Raw genomic sequence first — 19,710 nt, forward strand, 5'->3', positions numbered from 1 at the left:
TTAAGCCAGCCACTGAGGTGCCAAAAAAAGACTGAGTGGAAGAAGGATTAACATCTAAGTTGGTATGTTGGAATGGAATGAAAAGGGGGTGGGGGAGAGCCTCTCTTATTAATGTACTTTGCTTTATTATATTATTTGGCCAAAAAAACAAACAAACCCCAGAAGAACTGTTTACATTAACTGTAACAAGCGAGATTGGAAAGTTTTGTATTTGTTTATATAATATGGCTCTAAAATTATAAACTGTTTGGAAATAATAATACTATATAATTAAGGCTTTTGATCTTTGATTTGTTTGGAAGAGGATAAAAGATTCTCCAAGGTGTGGACATCAGACAGAAGCAGAATCTCATTAGCTGCTGGAGAGATGTTAAAAAACTTTGGACAGTTTCCTAGAATCTATGTGGGAGCTGTGTTGCACTTTTATTTTGGAAACCCGCCATGATTGGAAGTCATACCGGGCTGCAAGATTACAAATAGCCATAGAGGGAGGTGAGCCTTTAATATGTCATTATATTTGTGTTTATGGTTTGATTTGGTAAATATCCCCTGGAAAGGCTAATGTTTGATGCAACTGGTCTGGGATAAGCAGACGCTTAGATCTGATTTTATCGGAACTGAGTGAAGATGGCAGCTGCCAGCAGCAAAAAGACTTTTGGATTGATTTGGCAGAAACACCAGCATATGAGGAAATGCTACGAACTTACAGAGGGGAATCATAGACCTAAAATCCACACAGAAATACATCATTGTTTGTTTTAACTCACTTGTGAGAACAATTCAGAGGCTGTGAAAGAATGAAGGTCAACAAAAGAAAGAATTAGAGGAACCATCGGAAATGACTATGAAAAGCAGTAGAAGTATGAGATGATCAGAACCCTCCGAACTTGAAGCATGGGAAGTCCTATTAAAAATATATAATTTGGCAGAATATTCAGACTATTTGATATGTATAATTTGGAATATTTAATGTGATTTGATTGGATTGTTAAAGTGGAAAACTTAATAAAAATGAATTTAAAAAGGAAAATTATAAACCATCATAATGGCTGGGGAAAACAAGCAAAACAACTCTTAACATTACATTAAGTTATTGCTAAAAAATACATACCTTGCTGAAAGTATCTTCACGAAACTTTACCCCAGTTCTCCACATGCTTCCAATGAGAGGAAGCTGGAGAGGTCCTGGAGGATAGTGCCTATTTGACCAGAGCTGTTTCAGGAAGTCCAGAATCAGAAGAGCCACCAGGAGAGCAATAAAAAATGCCCATATCTCCATCCTTGCTATCTCTTTCTCCTTAATTCTTCCTAGGATGTCTGATGAGGTTCACTTCTCTTTCTCTAAGGGCTTCTTCCTTTCTGCAGGGACCACAGCACTGCACTGGAGAACATTTATAATTGATAGGTTGGGAAGTGGCTAGCTTGTTTTGTTTTGTCGAGGAGTGAAAAGTCACCCTGGAACTGCTTGTTCAAGATTTTGGGCTTGTCCACTCTGGAGCAATAATAATAATAATAATAATAATAATAATAATAATAATAATAATAATAAATTTTATTTATATCCCGCCCTCCCCAGCCGAAGCTGGGCTCAGAGCGGCTAACAACAGTAAAACGATAAAACATTCTAAAATCATTTCATTATAAAATTAATTCCAATCAAATTAATGGCAACCATTGGGCTAGAGGTTCTGTGAGGATTGCCAAAGGAGGGAGTCAGGCTGTGCCCTGGACAAAGGCCTGGTGGAACAGCTCTGTCTTGCAGGCCCTGCGGAAAGATGTCAAGTCCCGCAGGCCCTAGTCTCTTGTGACAGAGCGTTCCACCAGATCGGAGCTACAGCTGAAAAAGCCTGGGCTTTGGTTGATGCCAGCCTAACCTCTCTGTGGCCTGGGACCTTCAAGATGTTTTTTTTTTGAAGACCGTAAGTTCCTCTGTGGGACGTACCAGGAGAGGTGGTCCCGTAGGTACGAGGGTCCTAGGTATAATGTGAACTTGAAGTTGGTTGTGCTGACATCCACTGCAGAGAACTGTGATCTTGTACATTTCCCCCCAATGCATTTGAATTTCCCTGACCTGGGGATAATCCAGTAAACCAGGTCAGGGAAATTCAAATACATTGGGGGGAAATATATATATATATTTCCCCAATATATTGTTGTTGTGGGGGCCACCAGGGGGCGCATTGGAAGATGGCCAACAATAACATCTCTCCGACCCACACGAGGTAATTAAGGGGCTGATATGGGAGTATGCAGCCTCCCTTGCCCCCCCAAGGGAATGGGGGGGACTGCCTTGCCTGCTGTGTCCATAATTGACCTCAGGATTTGAAAGAATGGGGTGAGGGCACTAGTCACGAAGCTCGCGGGTGACGTCGGCTCTCCCGGACGCTGTCTCTAATCGCGCACTGGTTTGCATCAGCTCGAAATATATAATTGGAAAAAGAAGCAAATGCACATACTTCAAGTGAAGATCGGGAGCAAAGACTGAAGTGACCTCTGTGAAACAAGAGCAATGGGTTGGATTTAACGGAATACAACATGAAGAAAATACACCAGGTTCAGTATGCTGGAGCGGGACTGGATGGGGGGGACCTTTTTTTTCTTTTCTTCTATGTGATTAATCAATAACCCCTCCTCAAAAAGAACCGTGGCATAACCGACCTAAGCAGGAGGATTAAAAACTGTGTAGAAATGATTTACTACCAAAAGTTTGGCTTGTGAGATTGAGAAAAAGAACAAGGGCTTTTGATGGCGCAGCAATAAAAAGGGAGCCGTAATTTTGACAGGTCTTGTCAAAAGATTCATGTTCGGGAGGAGGAAGCTATGTTTTCATATTGGAATCCTGGTAGAACCTCCTCGAGGACTGAGAAAGAGGGGCAGACCTGCGAAAAGCTAATGAGTAGACAGCAAGAAAGTTTTTCTTTATAGAAGCGATGGAATACGGCTGCTGTCTGAAATATGACTCTTGGACGAATGGAAAAATCCACACAGGAATATAAATTTGTTTGAACCCGCTTATGGAGATTATCAGAGGCCACAAAGACAAAGAGAAAGGAAAAATATATGAAAACAACTAGAAGAGATGTGGAAAACAGCAAGAAAGGATTGGACAGAATTGTGAACATTATTTGGACAGATTTGTGGACTTTTAAAGCAGCAGCAACAAGAGGATTGGATCCCTTTTGGAACTTGAAATATGGGTGCCCCCAACAAAAATTTAAAATTAGGCTTTGTAATTCGGTATTTATGTGATATGATTTGATTGGTCTGTTAATAAAAATTATTTTAAAATATATATATATTGTTCTTGTTGTTGTTTAGTCGTTTAGTCGTGTCCGACTCTTTGTGACCCCATGGACCAGAGCACGCCAGGCACTTCTGTCTTCCACTGCCCCCTGCAGTTTAGTCAAACTCATGCTGGTAGCTTCGAGAACACTATCTAACCATCTCGTCCTCTGTTGTCCGCTTCTCCTTGTGCCCTCAATCTTTCCCAGCATCAGGGTCTTTTCCAGGGAGTCTTCTCTTCTCATGAGGTGGACAAAGTATTGGAGTCTTAGCTTCAGGATCTGTCCTTCCAGTGAGCACTCAGGGCTGATTTCCTTAAGAATGGATAGGTTTGATCTTCTTGCAGTCCATGGGACTCTCAAGAGTCTCCTCCAGCACCATAATTCAAAAGCATCAATTCTTCGGCGATCAGCCTTCTTTATGGTCCAGCTCTCACTTCCATACATCACTACTGGGAAAAGCATAGCTCTAACTATACGGACCTTTGTTGGCAAGGTGATGTCTCTGCTTTTTAAGATGCTGTCTAGGTTTGCCATCACCTTTCTCCCAAGGAGCAGGCGTCTTTTAATTTCGTGACTGCTGTCACTATCTGCAGTGATCATGGAGTCCAAGAAAGTAAAATCTCTCACTGCCTCCATTTCTTCCCCTTCTATTTGCCAGGAAGTGATGGGACCATGATCTTCGTTTTTTTGATGTTGAGCTTCAGACCGTATTTTGCGCTCTCCTCTTTCACCCTCATTAAAAGGTTCTTTAATTCCTCCTGACTTCCTGCCATCAAGGTTGTGTCATCTGCATATCTGGGGTTGTTTATATTTCTTCCCGCAACCTTAATTCCGGCTTGGGATTCATCCAGTCCAGCCTTTTGCATGATGAATTCTGCATATAAGTTAAATAAGCAGGGAGACAATATGCAGCCTTGTCGTACTCCTTTTCCAATTTTGAACCAATCAGTTGTTCCATATCCAGTTCTAACTGTAGCTTCTTGTCCCACATAGAGATTTCTCAGGAGACAGATGAGGTGATCAGGCACTCCCATTTCTTTAAGAACTTGCCATAGTTTGCTGTGGTTCACACAGTCAAAGGCTTTTGCATAGTCAATGAAGCAGAAGTAGATGTTTTTTCTGGAACTGCACCAATAAAATTGTCCACCAGGGAGCAGCATTTACTTAAATTTCAATTTCTGTATTATTAGTACTGTATTTATATAGTTGACCTCTAGGAGGCATTTCAAAATTATCAACCCAACGTAAGCCAAGGAAAATCAAAATAACCCCCCCCCCAAAAAAAATCTCCAGTTCTTCTCACCACTTGACTGGCCAAATCCAAAACAGTGGTTATATTAAAAAACTAGAAATCCATGCAGAAGTTTCCAAAATATAATCTTTAGAATCCTTTAAATCCTTAAAGTCACGGTGTCAGAGACCCAGAAAAAGATAAATTCTAAAATCCCCCAAAAACAAACCAGAAAAAGAGAAGCCCCAAAAGAAAAGGAAAGAAAAATAAACCAATCCAATTTCCACGGGGAGGAAGAAAACAGGGTGAAGAGACACAACTCCAAGCTCCTTCCAATGTCCAAAAGTAAAATAAAATGGCGTTGCTTTCTTCTCATTCAAAATTAAATTATGGGGGGTGGGTGGGCATAAATCCTCTACATGAGTTCTCAGACCATTCACATTATATCCAAATCCACACTCCAACCAAACACTTAAAGCAAATAATATTTCTTCTCTTCGTATTAAACAGTACTGCCCATGTGAGGGTGTAAAAATAACTAAAAATAGAGGCTTTTCAGCTCATTGCGCAGTTCATTTAAAATTGAAAGTAAAGTAGTCCACTTTCCAGATCCTTTCTCGCCATCTTAGACAATCACCAGTTCAAAAAGAAAGGGATTATTCCCCTACCCCCTCGATCTTCTTCATCCCACCAATTTATTTCTTATGTAAGTCCTATAAAAAATATCAGAAGCCAATAAAAAGGTAAAACAACAAGGTAGCTCCAATCGCCAAACAGTCTCCGCTTGTTTTTTACTCACAGTTACGATCCGCTCTGATAATACTTCTTGTGTGCGCTTCGGAATTCAGACAAGGTTGACCTCCTTTTTACCCTTTGTCTGCATCGAATTCAGTCCAAATCATCAAAATTTAATCCTTTCGTACTCCCCAAATGATTTCTTTTAATTTGGAAAGCCGATCGCTCCAGTAGGCAGGCTCGGAGCTGCGCTCCTAGAAGCTGGCAATGGCGTCCCGCTGCAAGCCCTTCTACCCCGCCGCTCTCGTCTCCTTTTCAAAGAAGATACCTAGCGGCTGGGGGAATCGCTAGTCTGCAACGCTGGGATCCTTACCCCCTGAATATCCTTTCAGCGGGTTTTGGGGGGGGGCTAAGGCACCCATTTAGCACCCCCTTTTATCTTCTAGGAGTTGGCCTCCCTCTCCCGAGGGAAAACCCGCTTGCTTCCACCTTGCGATCCGACCGGAAGTCTGACTTCCACTGTGTATTCATAAGGTATTTGATTTAGATTGTATCTTACCGGCCCAGTGGTTTTTCCTACTTTCTTCAGTTTAAGCTGGAATTTTGCTATAAGAAGCTGATGATCTGAGCCAGTCAGCTCCAGGTCTTGTTTTTGCTGACTGTATAGAGCTTCTGTATAGAAATGACACCAAAGGATGTTCTTCTCATTATAGGGGATTGGAATGCTAAAGTAGGGAGTCAAGAGATAAAAGGAACAACTGGCAACTGGAGTTCAAAATGAAGCAGGGCGAAGGCTAATAGAGTTCTGCCAAGAGAACAAGCTGGTCATCACAAACACTCTTTTCCAACAACGCAAGAGACGACTCTACACATGGACATCACCAGATGGGCAGCATCGAAATCAGATTGATTATATTCTCTGCAGCCAAAGATGGAGAAGCTCTATACAGTCAGCAAAAACAAGACCTGGAGCTGTGGCTCAGATCATCAGCTTCTTAAAGCAAAATTCAAGCTTAAATTGAAGAAAGTAGGAAAAACCACTGGGCCGGTAAGATACAATCTAAGTGAAATCCCTTATGAATACACAGTGGAAGTGAGGAACAGGTTTAAGGATTTAGATTTGGTGGACAGAGTGCCTGAAGAACTATGGATGGAGGCTCGTAACATTATACAGGAGGCAGCAACTAAAACCATCCCAATGAAAAGGAAATGCAAGAAAGCAAAGTGGCTGTCCAACGAGGCCTTACAAATAGCAGGGGAGAGAAGGCAAGCAAAATGCGAGGGAGATAGTGAAAGATACAGGAAATTGAATGCAGATTTCCAAAAAATAGCAAGGAAAGACAAGAAGGCCTTCTTAAACAAGCAATGCAAAGAAATAGAGGAAAACAATAGAATGGGAAAAACCAGAGATCTGTTCAAGAAAATTGGAGATATGAAAGGAACATTTCATACAAAGATTACCATAATAAAAGACAAAAGTGGAAAGGACCTAACAGAAGCAGAAGACATCAAGAAGAGGTGGCAAGAATACACAGAGGAACTATACCAGAAAGAAATGGATGTCTCATACACCCCAGGTAGTGTGGTTGCTGACCTTGAGCCAGACATCCTGGAGAGTGAAGTCAAATGGGCCTTAGAAAGCACTGCTAATAACAAGGCCAGTGGAAGTGATGATATTCCAGTCGAACTATTTAAAATTTTATTTATTTATTTATTTAAATAATATTTATTATTTTTCCAAAAACACTAAAAAAAGAAAAAAAGAAAAAGAAAAACAATACAATACAACATATCAAATTAACAAAACAAGACTAAGACAATAAAATAAATCAACCAATTTCATTATCCCATCTTTCATTCACTTATTTCCACGACCTCCTCACACCTCCCTTTTTGTATTCCACTTCTGTTAATTATTGCAGCAATTCCTTTCCATCCTCCTCTGTTTTTTATCCTATAACTATCTTAACTCATTCTAACCTTATTTTTCCCTTTAATACTCTATTAACCTATCTGTACTTAATTCCTTATAATATTTCTACTAAAGCCATGTAACTTCATTTCAACATTTTTCTAACATTCATTAATTTTACAATATTTCTGTAGATAGTCTTTAAACTTTTTCCAGTCTTCTTCCACCAACTCCTCTCCCTGGTCTCGGATTCTGCCAGTCATTTCCTCCAGTTCCATATAGTCCATCAACTTCATCTGCCATTCTTCCCAGGTGGGTAAATCTTGTGTCTTCCAGGTCTCTTGTAAACAAATAATCTGGAATTTTGAGAGGAAATCCAGAAAATCAGCGTCGCCCTGCTTAGACAGCCAGCCCGCCACATTCCACGATAAGATGTGGAAATATGGTGGTGAGGGGAACAAAGGTAGACTCCTCCGTTTGTTCTTTAGGATGATGGAATGAATGTTTTTGTAGAGGTGGAGTGAGCTGTTGAGATCATTTGTGGTAGGTACTAACCTAATAATAATAATAATAATAATAATAATAATAATAATAATTTATTATTTGTACCCCGCCCATCTGGCTGGATTTCCCCAGCCACTCTGGGCGGCTTCCACAGAAACCAAAAAACACTAAAATATCATACATTAAAAGCTTCCCTGAAAAGGGCCGCCTTAAGATGTCTTCTGAATGTCAGGTAGTTGTCCATCACCTTGACATCCAATGGGAGGGCATTCCACAGGGCGGGCGCCACCACCGAAAAGGCCCTCTGCCTGGTTCCCTGTAGCTTCGCTTCTCGTAATGAGGGAACCGCCAGAAGGCCCTCAGCGCTGGACCTCAGTGTCCGGGCAGAACGATGGGGGTGGAGACGCTCCTTCAGGTATACTGGGCCGAAGCCGTTTAGGGCTTTAAAGGTCAACACCAGCACTTTGAATTGTGCTCGGAAACGTACTGGGAGCCAATGTAGGACTTTCAAGACCGGTGTTATGTGGTCTCGGCGGCCGCCCCCAGTCACCAGTCTAGCTGCCGCATTCTGGATTAGCTGTAGTTTCCGAGTCACCTTCAAAGGTAGCCCCACGTAGAGCGCATTGCAGTAGTCCAAGCGGGAGATAACTAGAGCATGCACCACTCTGGCCAGACAGTCCGCGGGCAGGTAGGGTCTCAGCCTGCGTACCAGGTGGAGTTGGTAGACAGCTGCCCTGGATACAGAATTGACCTGCGCCTCCATGGACAGCTGTGAGTCCAAAATGACTCCCAGGCTACGCACCTGGTCCTTCAGGGGCACAGTTACCCTATTCAGGACCAGGGAGTCCTCCACACCTGCCCGCCCCCTGTCCCCCAAAAACAGTACTTCTGTCTTGTCAGGATTCAACTTCAATCCATTAGCCGCCATCCATCCTCCAACCGCCTCCAGGCACTCACACAGGACCTTCACCGCCTTCACTGGTTCTGATTTGAAAGAAAGGTAGAGCTGGGTATCATCTGCATATTGATGGACACCCAGTCCAAACCCCCTGATGATCTCTCCCAGCGGCTTCATATAGATGTTAAAAAGCATGGGGGAGAGGACAGAACCCTGAGGCACCCCACAAGTGAGGGCCCAAGGGTCTGAACACTCATCCCCCACCACCACTTTCTGAACACGGCCCAGGAGAAAGGAGCGAAACCACTGTATAACAGTGCCCCCAGCTCCCAACCCCTCTAGACGGTCCAGAAGGATGTTATGGTCGATTGTATCAAAGGCCGCTGAGAGATCCAGCAGAACTAGGAAACAACTCTCACCTTTGTCCCTAGCTCGCCGGAGATCATCAACCAGTGCGACCAAGGCAGTTTCAGTCCCATGATGAGGCCTGAACCCTGATTGGAAGGGATCCAAATGGTCCGCATCCTCCAGGCGTGCCTGGAGTTGTTCAGCAACCACACGCTCAATCACCTTGCCCAAGAATGGAAGATTTGAGACTGGGCGATAGTTGGCCATACTGGCTGGGTCTAAAGATGGTTTTTTAAGAAGCGGTTTAATGACCGCCTCTTTCAGCGGATCTGGGAATGTTCCCTCACAGAGGGAAGCATTCACCACCCCGCAGAGCCCATCGCCCAGCCCTTCCCGGCTTGCTTTTATTAGCCAGGATGGGCAAGGATCAAGGAGACAGGTGGTTGGTTTCACGCGTCCAAGCAGCCTGTCCACATCCTCGGGGGTAACGGATTGAAATTGATTCCATGCAACTTGACCAGACAGGGCTCTAGCACTCTCCCGCCCCGGCCCTGCTCCCACGGTGGTGTCTAGCTCCTTCCGAATATGAGTGATTTTATCTGCAAAAAACTGCAAAATCGTTGCAGGAGATCTTGGGGTCTTTACAAGGCCCCGGTGGTAAAGGTGGTTCTGTTAAATTGCGGACCACCTGAAAGAGTCTCCTGCTACTATTTTCTGCAGATGCAATAGAGGCGGTGAAGAAAGTCTTCTTCGCCGTCGCTATCGCCACTTGGTAGGCTCGACGTTGAGCTCTAACCTGTGTCCGGTCAGATTCGGAGTGAGTTTTCTGCCACCGACGCTCTAGCCGTCTCAGCGATTGTTTCATCGCCCTCAGCTCCGAAGAAAACCACGGGGCTGTCCGGGCTCCATGCAATCGGAGAGGGCGCTTCGGAGCCAGAGAGTCGATAGCCCTGGTTAACTCCGCATTCCAGCGGGCCACCAGGGAATCAGCTGAAAGGCCATCAACATGGGATAAAGCATCCCCTACCACTCTCTGGAAACCATTTGGATCCATTAAGTGGCGGGGGCGGACTATCCGAATTGGTCCCACCTCCCTACAGAGGGGAAGGGTCGCGGAGAAGTCCAGTTGCACCAGGAAGTGATCTGACCATGGCACTTCTTTGGTTTCACTTTTACTTAGTGTCAGATCACCCACGTCACTAGAGGTGAATACCAGGTCTAAGGCATGTCCATGACTATGAGTTGGGCCCAACTTATTCAGGGACAGCCCCATGGAGGCCATGCTTTCCACGAAGTCCCGAGCGGCCCCTTGTAAGGTCGTGTCGGTGTGGATGTTAAAATCCCCTAGGACAACCAAACTAGGTGTCTCCAGGAGAACATCCGCCACGACCTGAAGCAGCTCGGACAGGGAATCCTTGGTGCAGCGGGGAGGTCGGTACACCAAAAGGAATCCTGTACTGCACCTATTGCCCAACTTCCAGAACATGCACTCAGAAAACTGGGTCTTCCCAGTAGGACGTCTGATGCAAACTAATGACTTCCTAAAAATCACTGCAACCCCCCCTCCCCGCCCACATGACCTGGGTTGCTGTGCATAAGAGAAACCTGGTGGGCAAGCGGCAGCAAGGACAGGCCCATCTGCCTCATTCAACCAGGTCTCTGTCACACAAGCCAGGTCAAATCCTCCATCCACAATCAGGTCGTGGATGGCAGTGGTTTTATTCATCATTGACCTGGCATTACACAGCAACACCTTCAGGTTATGTGGGTTTCCCCTGTTGATTCCAGTATCCATCCGGTCAAGGCCAGACCCGGAGGCAGGGATAGTCTTCAAACAACGACTAAACCTGCCTCCTCGGTAATGACATGGTCTGGTCTTAGCGTAACTCCGCCTCCTGCCCATGATCACCGAGATCGGATGTCCCAGTGCTTCCCCCCCTGTGGAGCTTGTCCCAGCCATCGTGTTGGCTGGGGCCTCACTCCCAGGCAGCCCCGATCCCGCCCCTTAAAAACAAAACACAAACTATACAGAACCAATAAAACAACAGAAAACAAAAACAGAACAATTATACTAAAATTAATCCCCAACCAAATATCCATTACACCCACCCACCCCCAACAAGAGAAAAAAGGAAAAAAGAAATACAAATTTAAATTGCCACCGACTGCTTGAGGACATTTTAAAACACATTGGAACAGGGAAGCAATTGCAGAACACTTCCCAGCTCCCCCAAAAGTTTGTTCCCAATAAGGGCCTGGGCCAGTTGGAGAAGGCCCTGGAAGGGAGCAGGCCCTGCAGTCCTCACCCAGCCGATGGTCCCTAGTGAGTTTTGTTTCCCTGGCGTGATGTCCCCTCGCTGTATCTGTCTTTCAATCCTCCACCTGAATGTCATCTAAGGATCCTGAGGCGTCTACAAAGATTGAACCATTCCTACTCATCGGCATGGCAAGGTCTACCTGGTGTATTGTTGTTTGAGGTATTAAGAGTTGTGTGGGAGAACCTACTTCTTCGGGGGACAGGAACCGGCACTGCGTCCAGTCTTCGTTGGATAAGGGCTTTGTTGAGTTAGTAGCAAAATTAAATTCCAAAGGAGCAGATAAGCCTTGGAGGAGTAAGGATTTTTTAATGGTTTGTAACCTAGCTATTAACGCATCCTGGGACTGTTGAATCTGCTCAAGGGAGGCTAGAAATAACATCTCCTTTCCATTTAAGATATCTTTTTTGGGTTCGTTGGAAGGGAGTAAAGTTTTTTGGAGCTTAGCCTTCTGTTTGGAAATTTTGACTGCCTCCGGTTGGCCTTGTTTGTAGTTTTCAGAAGCCATTTCCAATTCTGTGCGCAGACTAGTGGGCTTGCGTGTTCCTAAGAGGGATGGTGGAACGCCAGACTTTTCGAATAGGCGGGTCACCAACAGGCCAGCCCTCTGAAGCCTGTCCCTCTTGTCCAAGATTTGTTTAGTTACTGACCAGTCCTTAAAGGTCACCACAACTCTGTTTTGGGCCTTATCAAAAGGAAGAAATTTCACGCTGACAATATTTCCTGCTGGTATAAGGCCTCTGATGACTAAGTCAATTTTCTTAAGTATATAAATTCTCTGTTGTGCAAGCGTGGAAAGGCCTCCGTGCTTGAAGAGAGGGAGGAGGACTAATTTATGTTTAATTAAAATTAGGTTCTGGCTCTTTTGTACTCCCTTCTGGGGAGTTTCTTGCTTTGGGTCTGGAGTTTTCTTTAATTTTCCACTAGAGGGCAGCGATTGTTTTACTAGCCTTGGAGGGCTAGCCACCTGATGTTTATTTAAAATGTTTGAGCTTTGGCTCTTATTTGGCGTTGTTATGTTGGGGTTCTTTGTACTTAAATTCTCCAGAATCTTGAATAACTTTGAGAAATTCACTTTCCCAGTCCGAGAGGGCAACTTAGCCTTACGACCCATTTTCACATTCTTCGGCTTCTTCTTGTGCATTGAACTCTTTCCCTTTAAGGAAGGTTTCCTAGTGGCCAGTACTTTTCTTTGGACTAGATTGGCTCTGCTTGTTTTCCTTTCTTTGATGTTGGACTGGGTTTTATTTCCATTTGACTTGTTGCTGGCTTCTTTGTGAAAGTGGCAATCCTCTTTCCTCCTGATTAGTTCAATCAGGGAGGTGAGCAAACCCAAACATTCTGAAAGAAAGTTTTTAATTGGCCCCAGTTCTTTAATTAGCTGAGTTTGGTGTTCTTCCAACAGATCTTTGTACAACCCTGTCATTATGTAATTATAGCTGCCCAGGTCTGGATGTTGAACTCCTGTGTCGTTTAGCCACTCCTCCACCTCAGTCGGGGCAGGAGACCCCCCCTTTCCTCCAAGCATAGATTGATGAGTGAATTCTTTTGACTTGGTTTCTGGGTCTCCCAGTTGAGGCTCCTGTTCCGGTCGGGCCTTAAGGGCTGTATTTTCTGTAGTTGCCTGTATTAGCTCGGTTGCCAGGTCGACTCCTTTTCTTCCTCCTCCCTCTGCTTCCATACCCCTTCCGAACGAGATACGGTCGACAGACCATTCATGCGGATGCAGGCTCTCTGTGTTTTTTTTCCTTTTTTTCTTCTTCTGCTTTTGGTTTAAAATAATATGGAATTTTTGCCTGATTTTTCTTTGGGGCAGGGGGTTCAACAGCTTGTGCTTGAGCTAGAGGAATCCCCAGTTCTTTATAATTCTGTCTTGTAAGTACCATTTGAGTTATCTAGCCGTGTGCTAGGGCCTTATTCAAAAGGAGCTCAGAGGTTGAAATTGGCCTCAGATAGCCTCAAAATAGCACTCAAATAGACTCAAAATAGCACTGGATGGCCTTGGAAAATTTGAATAGCTTCCATAAGATTACAGAGGGCAGATAAAAAAAGCTCAGGAGAGGAGAGGAGAAAGGGGAGGTTTAAAAGAAATACCTCCTGGTAACTCCCGGATTCTTTATCAGGCTAAACTTTGATTTTTCTGAATGTCTTTCTGTATTATTGTAGTTATTCTGCAAAAAAAGAGCTCCTACTCACTCTGTTGGGGCTCACAGGAAACTTACTGCCTGCGCCATCTCAAGCCCTCACTTTCTTGTGTCTTCCAGTACTTCGCGATGAGTATTCTTGCTGCTGTTGTTGCATACATAAAAAAAGTTCTATCCTTCTTTGGCACCGATTGGCCAACCATGCCCAGGAGAAAGGCCTCTGGTTTCTTCAGGAAGCTATATTTAAATACCTTTTTCATTTCATTATAAATCATCTCCCAGAATGTCTTAATCCTTGGGCACGTCTACCAAAGGTGAAAGAATGTGCCTTCAGTCTCATTACATTTCCAACATTTATTGTCAGGCAAATGGTAAATTTTTGCAAGCTTGACTGGTGTCATGTACCACCTATAAATCATTTTCATTAAGTTTTCTCTTAGGGCATTACATGCCGTAAATTTCATACCTGTCGTCCATAACTGTTCCCATTCAGCCATCATTATATTATGTCCAACATCTTGTGCCCATTTAATCATAGCTGATTTCACCGTTTCATCCTGAGTGTTCCATTTCAACAGCAAGTTATACATTTTTGACAAGTTCTTAATTTTGGAATCTAACAATTCTGTTTCCAATTTTGATTTTTCCACCTGGAAACCAACTTTTTTGTCCAAGTTATATGCCTCCATTATTTGATAATGATGGAGCCAATCTCGCACTTTATTTTTCAATTTTTCAAAGCTCTGCAATTTTAGTCTGTCTCCCTCTTGTTCCAGAATTTCCCAATATTTCGGCCATTTGGCCTCCATATTGAGTTTTTTCTGTGCCTTCGCTTCCATTGGTGACAACCATCTTGGGGTTTTCTTTTCTAACAAATCTTTATATCTTATCCATACATTAAACAATGAACTATTTAAAATTTTTAAAGATGATGCTGTTAAGGTGCTACACTCAATATGCCAGCAAATTTGGAAAACTCAGCAGTGGCCAGAGGATTGGAGAAGATCAGTCTACATCACAATTCCAAAGAAGGGCAGTGCCAAAGAATGCTCCAACTACCGCACAATTGCACTCATTTCACACGCTAGTAAGGTTATGCTTAAAATTCTACAAGGCAGGCTTAAGCAGTATGTGGACCGAGAACTTCCAGAAGTGCAAGCTGGATTTCGAAGTGGCAGAGGAACCAGAGACCAAATTGCAAACATGTGCTGGATTATGGAGAAAGCTAGAGAGTTCCAGAAAGACACCTACTTCTGCTTCATTGACTATGCAAAAGCCTTTGACTGCGTGAACCACAGCAAACTATGGCAAGTTCTTAAAGAAATGGGAGTGCCTGATAACCTCATCTGTCTCCTGAGAAATCTCTATGTGGGACAAGAAGCTACAGTTAGAACTGGATATGGAACAACTGATTGGTTCAAAATTGGAAAAGGAGTACGACAAGGCTGCATATTGTCTCCCTGCTTATTTAACTTATATGCAGAATTCATCTTGCGAAAGGCTGGGCTGGATTAATCCCAAAACGGGATTAAGATTGCCGGAAGAAATATAAACAACCTCAGATATGCAGATGACACAACCTTGATGGCAGGAAGTCAGGAGGAATTAAAGAACCTTTTAATGAGGGTGAAAGAGGAGAGCACAAAATATGGTCTGAAGCTGAACATCAAAAAAACTAAGATCATGGCCACTAGGCCCATCACCTCCTGGCAAATAGAAGGGGAAGAAATGGAGGCAGTGAGAGATTTTACTTTCTTGGGCTCCATGATCACTGCAGATGGTGACAGCAGTCACGAAATTAAAAGACGCCTGCTCCTTGGGAGAAAGGCGATGGCAAACCTAGACAGCATCTTAAAAAGCAGAGACATCACCTTGCCAACAAAGGTCCGTATAGTTAAAGCCATGGTTTTCCCAGTAGTGATGTATGGAAGTGAGAGCTGGACCATAAAGAAGGCTGATCGCCGAAGAATTGATGCTTTTGAATTATAGTGCTGGAGGAGACTCTTGAGAGTCCCATGGACTGCAAGAATATCAAACCTATCCATTCTTAAGGAAATCAGCCCTGAGTGCTCACTGGAAGGACAGATCCTGAAGCTAAGACTCCAATACTTTGGCAACCTCATGAGAAGAGAAGACTCCCTGGAAAAGACCCTGATGCTGGGAAAGATGGAGGGCACAAGGAGAAGGGGATAGCAGAGGACGAGATGGTTGGACAGTGTTGTCGAAGCTACAAACATGAGTCTGACCAAACTGCGGGAGGCAGTGGAAGACAGGAGTGCCTGGCGTGCTCTGGTCCATGGGGTCACGAAGAGTCGGACACGACTAAACGACTTAACAACAACAACTTACCAAGGTTCATGGTTCTTACATTCCAGGTTCCTATGCAATATTTTTCTTTACAGCATTGGACTTTCATTTCACTTCCAGGCATATCCACAACTGAGCGTCCTTTCGTCTTTGGCCCAGCCGCTTCATCAACTCTGAATTTACTTTTACTTGTCCTCCGGTCTTCCTCAGTAGTATGTTGGACGCCTTACGACCTGAGGGGCTCATCTTCCAGCGTCATAACTTTTCTATGCCTATTGCCTTTGTCCATGGAGTTTTCTTAGCAGGGATACTGGAGAGGCTTACCAGTTCCTGCTCCTGGTGGATCACGTTTGGTCAAAACTCTCCACTATGACCTGTCCATCTTGGGTGGCCCTGCACGGCATAGCTCATAGCTTCTCTGAGTTATTCAAGCCCCTTCGCCACAGCAAGGCAGTGAACCATGTAGTGCTTTAAAATAAAATTATATGAAAATTATGTATCTTTGGTATTTATCTCCAGTAAAGTTAGCAAAAATGTATAAGAATTTCTCTAATGTATGCTGGAAGTGCAAATATAAAGTGGGTACATTTTATGATATGTGGTGGTCGTGCAAAAAGGTAACAGGTTTCTGGGAAATGATTTACAATGAATTGAAGAAAATGTTTAAGATAACTTTTGTTAAAAAACCAGAGGTCTTTTAATTAGGAATAACAGGTGAAGACATACCAAGAAATGTTAAAAGACTATTTATGTATGCAACCACAGCCATGCCTTGGGCTACAGATGCTTCAGGTTGCTTTTTTTGGGTTACGGACTGCTGAAACCCAGAAGTACCAGAACGGGTTACTTCTGGGTTTCAGCAGAAGCACTAAATTGTGCTTTGCACGTGTGCAGAAGTGCCAAATCGCAACCCACATGTTCACAGACGTGCCGCTGCGGGTTGCGAACATTGCGGGTTGCAACCCGAGCTTCCACTGTACAGCCGCCAGGATGCTACTTGCCCAGAAATGGAAAGAAGAGAAAGTACCAACAAAGGAGGAATGGATAACTATGATGATCCGGGACCAAGATGAAAAAAAGTTTATACAAGACTGGATTAAATTTATAGAATATCTTAAGGTCCACTGTAAAAACATTAGCAGGACTGATATAGTATCTATGAATTAATGTGAATTAGGGTTATCAATTGACTTGTAACTGAATGGAAAACTAAAGATGTGTAAGGTAACAAGGGGAAAATTGGAAACCAGGGGGTGGGGGGTTTAGAAGGGATGAATAAGTAATTAATTTGGATGTTAAATTGTTAAATTATGGAAAATTGAAAATAAAATATGGGGGGGGGGGGAGAATCACGGGAGTCTGTTCTACTGCTGAACAGCTCTTACTGTCAGAAAGTATTTCCAAATGTTTAGTCAGAATCTCCTTTCTTGTAACTGGAAGCCATTGGTTCAAGTCCCACCCTCCAAAGCAGGAGAAAACAAGATTGCTCCCTCCTCCAGGTGGCAGCCCTTAAGATATTTGAAGATGGCTATCACATCTCCTTTCAGTCTACTCTATTCCAGGCTAAACATACCCAGCTCCTTCAAGCGCTCCTCATAAACCCTAGTTTGCACACTTGATCATCTTCTTTGCCCTCCTCTGCACACGTTCCAGCTTGTCAACATCCTTCTTAAATTGTGGTGCCCAGGATTGGACATGGTCGCTCACAGCAGGAGCATCACCACCATACAAATAGGTGAAGGTAAAGGACCCCTGGACGGTTAAGTCTAGCCAAAGGTGACTATGGGGTGCGGCACTCATCTTGCTTCAGGCCAAGGGAGCTGGTGTTTGCAGTCAGCTTTCTGGGTTATGTGGCCATCATGACTAAACTGCTTCTGGCGCAATGAAACACTGTGATGGAAGCCAGAGCGCATGGAAACACCATTTACCTTCCCACCACAGTGGTACCTATTTATCTACTTGCACTAGTGTGCTTTCGAGCTGCTAGGTTGGCAGAAGCTGGGACAGAGCAACGGGAGCTCACCCCATCATGTGGATTAGAGCTGCCGATTAGAACCTTCCAATCTGCAAGTCCAAGAGGTTTGGTGGTTTAGACCACTGTGCTACCCGCATCCCAATCAGGAGTGAAATACGTTGTGTGGAGGCACTATGGAATATTTGAAGACCACATCCTATATCACAGCTAAGGAATGGAAGAAAGAGAGGTTCAAAACAGCCATTCGCCTCACTTCCACTATCCTTTCCTTCAATGGAAGAAGTTTGAGTAAAATGGAGGTAGAGGGACACTGATATGTCTGATTAAGAGCACCTCTAGCTGACAGAGTTCCAGAGAGTTCCAGCTGTAAAAATAATACAGGTATAATAAAGGAGTTCCAGGTGTAAAAATAACAAACAGAACCCTTTTCAAATGCGGAAGAAAAGTCACCCCCCCCCAAATCATTTTCTGAGGTTATATTTTCTGAGAATCCTCTGGAAAAATAATTTCTCAAAGGACCTGTTGATGGCATTTTACCATTGTGCTGTTGAGTTTATTAACTTATGGTCTGTGTGTGTGGTTTGGGAGCTGCACGGTCAGGGAAAAAACAATGCTGTCCAAGGTTGTAAAGACTGCGGAGAGAATAATTGGGTGCACTCTTCCCACCTTGGATCAAATCTATGCTTCCAGGTGTCATAAGAAAGCTGCAGAGATAGAGTAGGATAGTGCGGACCCCGAAAATGATCTCTTTCAGCTTCAGCCTTCTGGAAGAAGGTACAGAGTTTTAAAGACTAGGTAGGACTAGCTGCTTGAGAAACAGTTTCTATCCAAATGCGATTTTGGTTTTAAACGCAGTGTAAGGTAGTCTCTATGGGAGTATATTGTATTTAATTATGGGGGATCAGAGTTTTTAGGGGGCTAACCAGGCTGGGATAGCTGGGATAGCAGGCTTGTTGGTTTTTGAATGTGTGATGTAGGTTTTTTTTTAATTTCATTGTTCTGTATGGGGCAATGACAATAAAGATTATCATATCGTATCAGCAATCATAGTCACAATCAGAATTATATTGTTTCCTCACTTGAACTTAATGAAAAGGCACAAGTCACACACATATGTTATAGACACAAGTCCCTATGCCAGAGATCAATGAGGGTTTTATTGGCATAGCTAGATACGTCAGTCAGGCAATTATGAGTACAGGTTAGACTTATGGAGGTAACAAAAGATTACACTTAGGGTTACATGTACACCTAAGATTACACTAAGGTTACCTCCACCTACGTGACCTACCTCTAGCACTAACACTGGTAAGCTTTTATCACTTGTACTGCTGGTTTTATCGTTTGTATATATTTCATTTTACAATATCCTTATTATATTTGTTCACTTGCTTCATTTTAAACATTTTGATGACAAGTTGCCTTGTGATGGCTTGCAAACCTTTCTGCAAAAACTCTATCAAGGTTGTGGATCAGGTGATAAGAAGTCAAAGAGCTGGGTGCAGTCAGCATACTAAAGCCACCACTTCCTAGATACTCTAGATGACTATGTCCACTGGCTTCAGGTAGATATGAATTAGCATGGCAGATAGCCCTGTTCCTTCTTGAACAGTTCTATATCATCATCATCATCATCATCATCATCATCATCAAAGCCTCTTTCACACACAGAATAAAAGCTCTTCTGATTCTGCACTTCCTGGAACAGCTATGGTCAAATATGCAATACCCTCCAGGACCTCTTTAGCTTTCTCTCATTGGAGGCATGCGGCAGACTGGGTTGAAGGTTCATGAAGATACTTTCATTAAGGTACTTATTTCTCAGTCTAATGTCAACAATTGCTTTATCTATTTTCCACAACCATTATTATGTTTAAGCTTAAACAGGAGCATGGGTTAAAATGGTAAATCAACAAAGTCAACTCTGATGTAACCCATAGATTTATAAATCTGGCTGAAGAAGTACGTTTTTGTCTGGTGCCAAGAGGTATATAATAAAGGCACTAATCAAATCTCCCTGTGGAGAGCATTTCACATTCTCGTGTTGCCTCCTCCAC

The 19,710-nt window shown here is 43.5% G+C and overlaps 1 protein-coding gene across 2 annotated transcripts in view; it reads right to left on the reverse strand.

The window, feature by feature from the left end:
- The window catches only part of LOC309533181 (cytochrome P450 2J2-like), a 120,254-nt gene that overhangs the window by 24,546 nt on the left and 75,998 nt on the right, over positions 1-19,710 (reverse strand). The window contains exon 1 of one of the 2 annotated variants that reach the window (XM_082224393.1): positions 1,112-1,470. The exons of the other annotated variant lie outside the window; for it this stretch is intronic. Within the exon in view, the coding sequence (XP_082080519.1) occupies positions 1,112-1,279 (168 nt within the window). The 5' untranslated portion in view covers positions 1,280-1,470. Of the gene's footprint in view, positions 1-1,111; positions 1,471-19,710 lie in introns of those variants that run through there. 2 annotated transcript variants of the gene reach the window in all.

Source organism: Podarcis vaucheri, assembly GCF_965113315.1.
Source record: "Podarcis vaucheri genome assembly, chromosome: 5".
NCBI classification, from domain to species: domain Eukaryota; kingdom Metazoa; phylum Chordata; class Lepidosauria; order Squamata; family Lacertidae; genus Podarcis; species Podarcis vaucheri.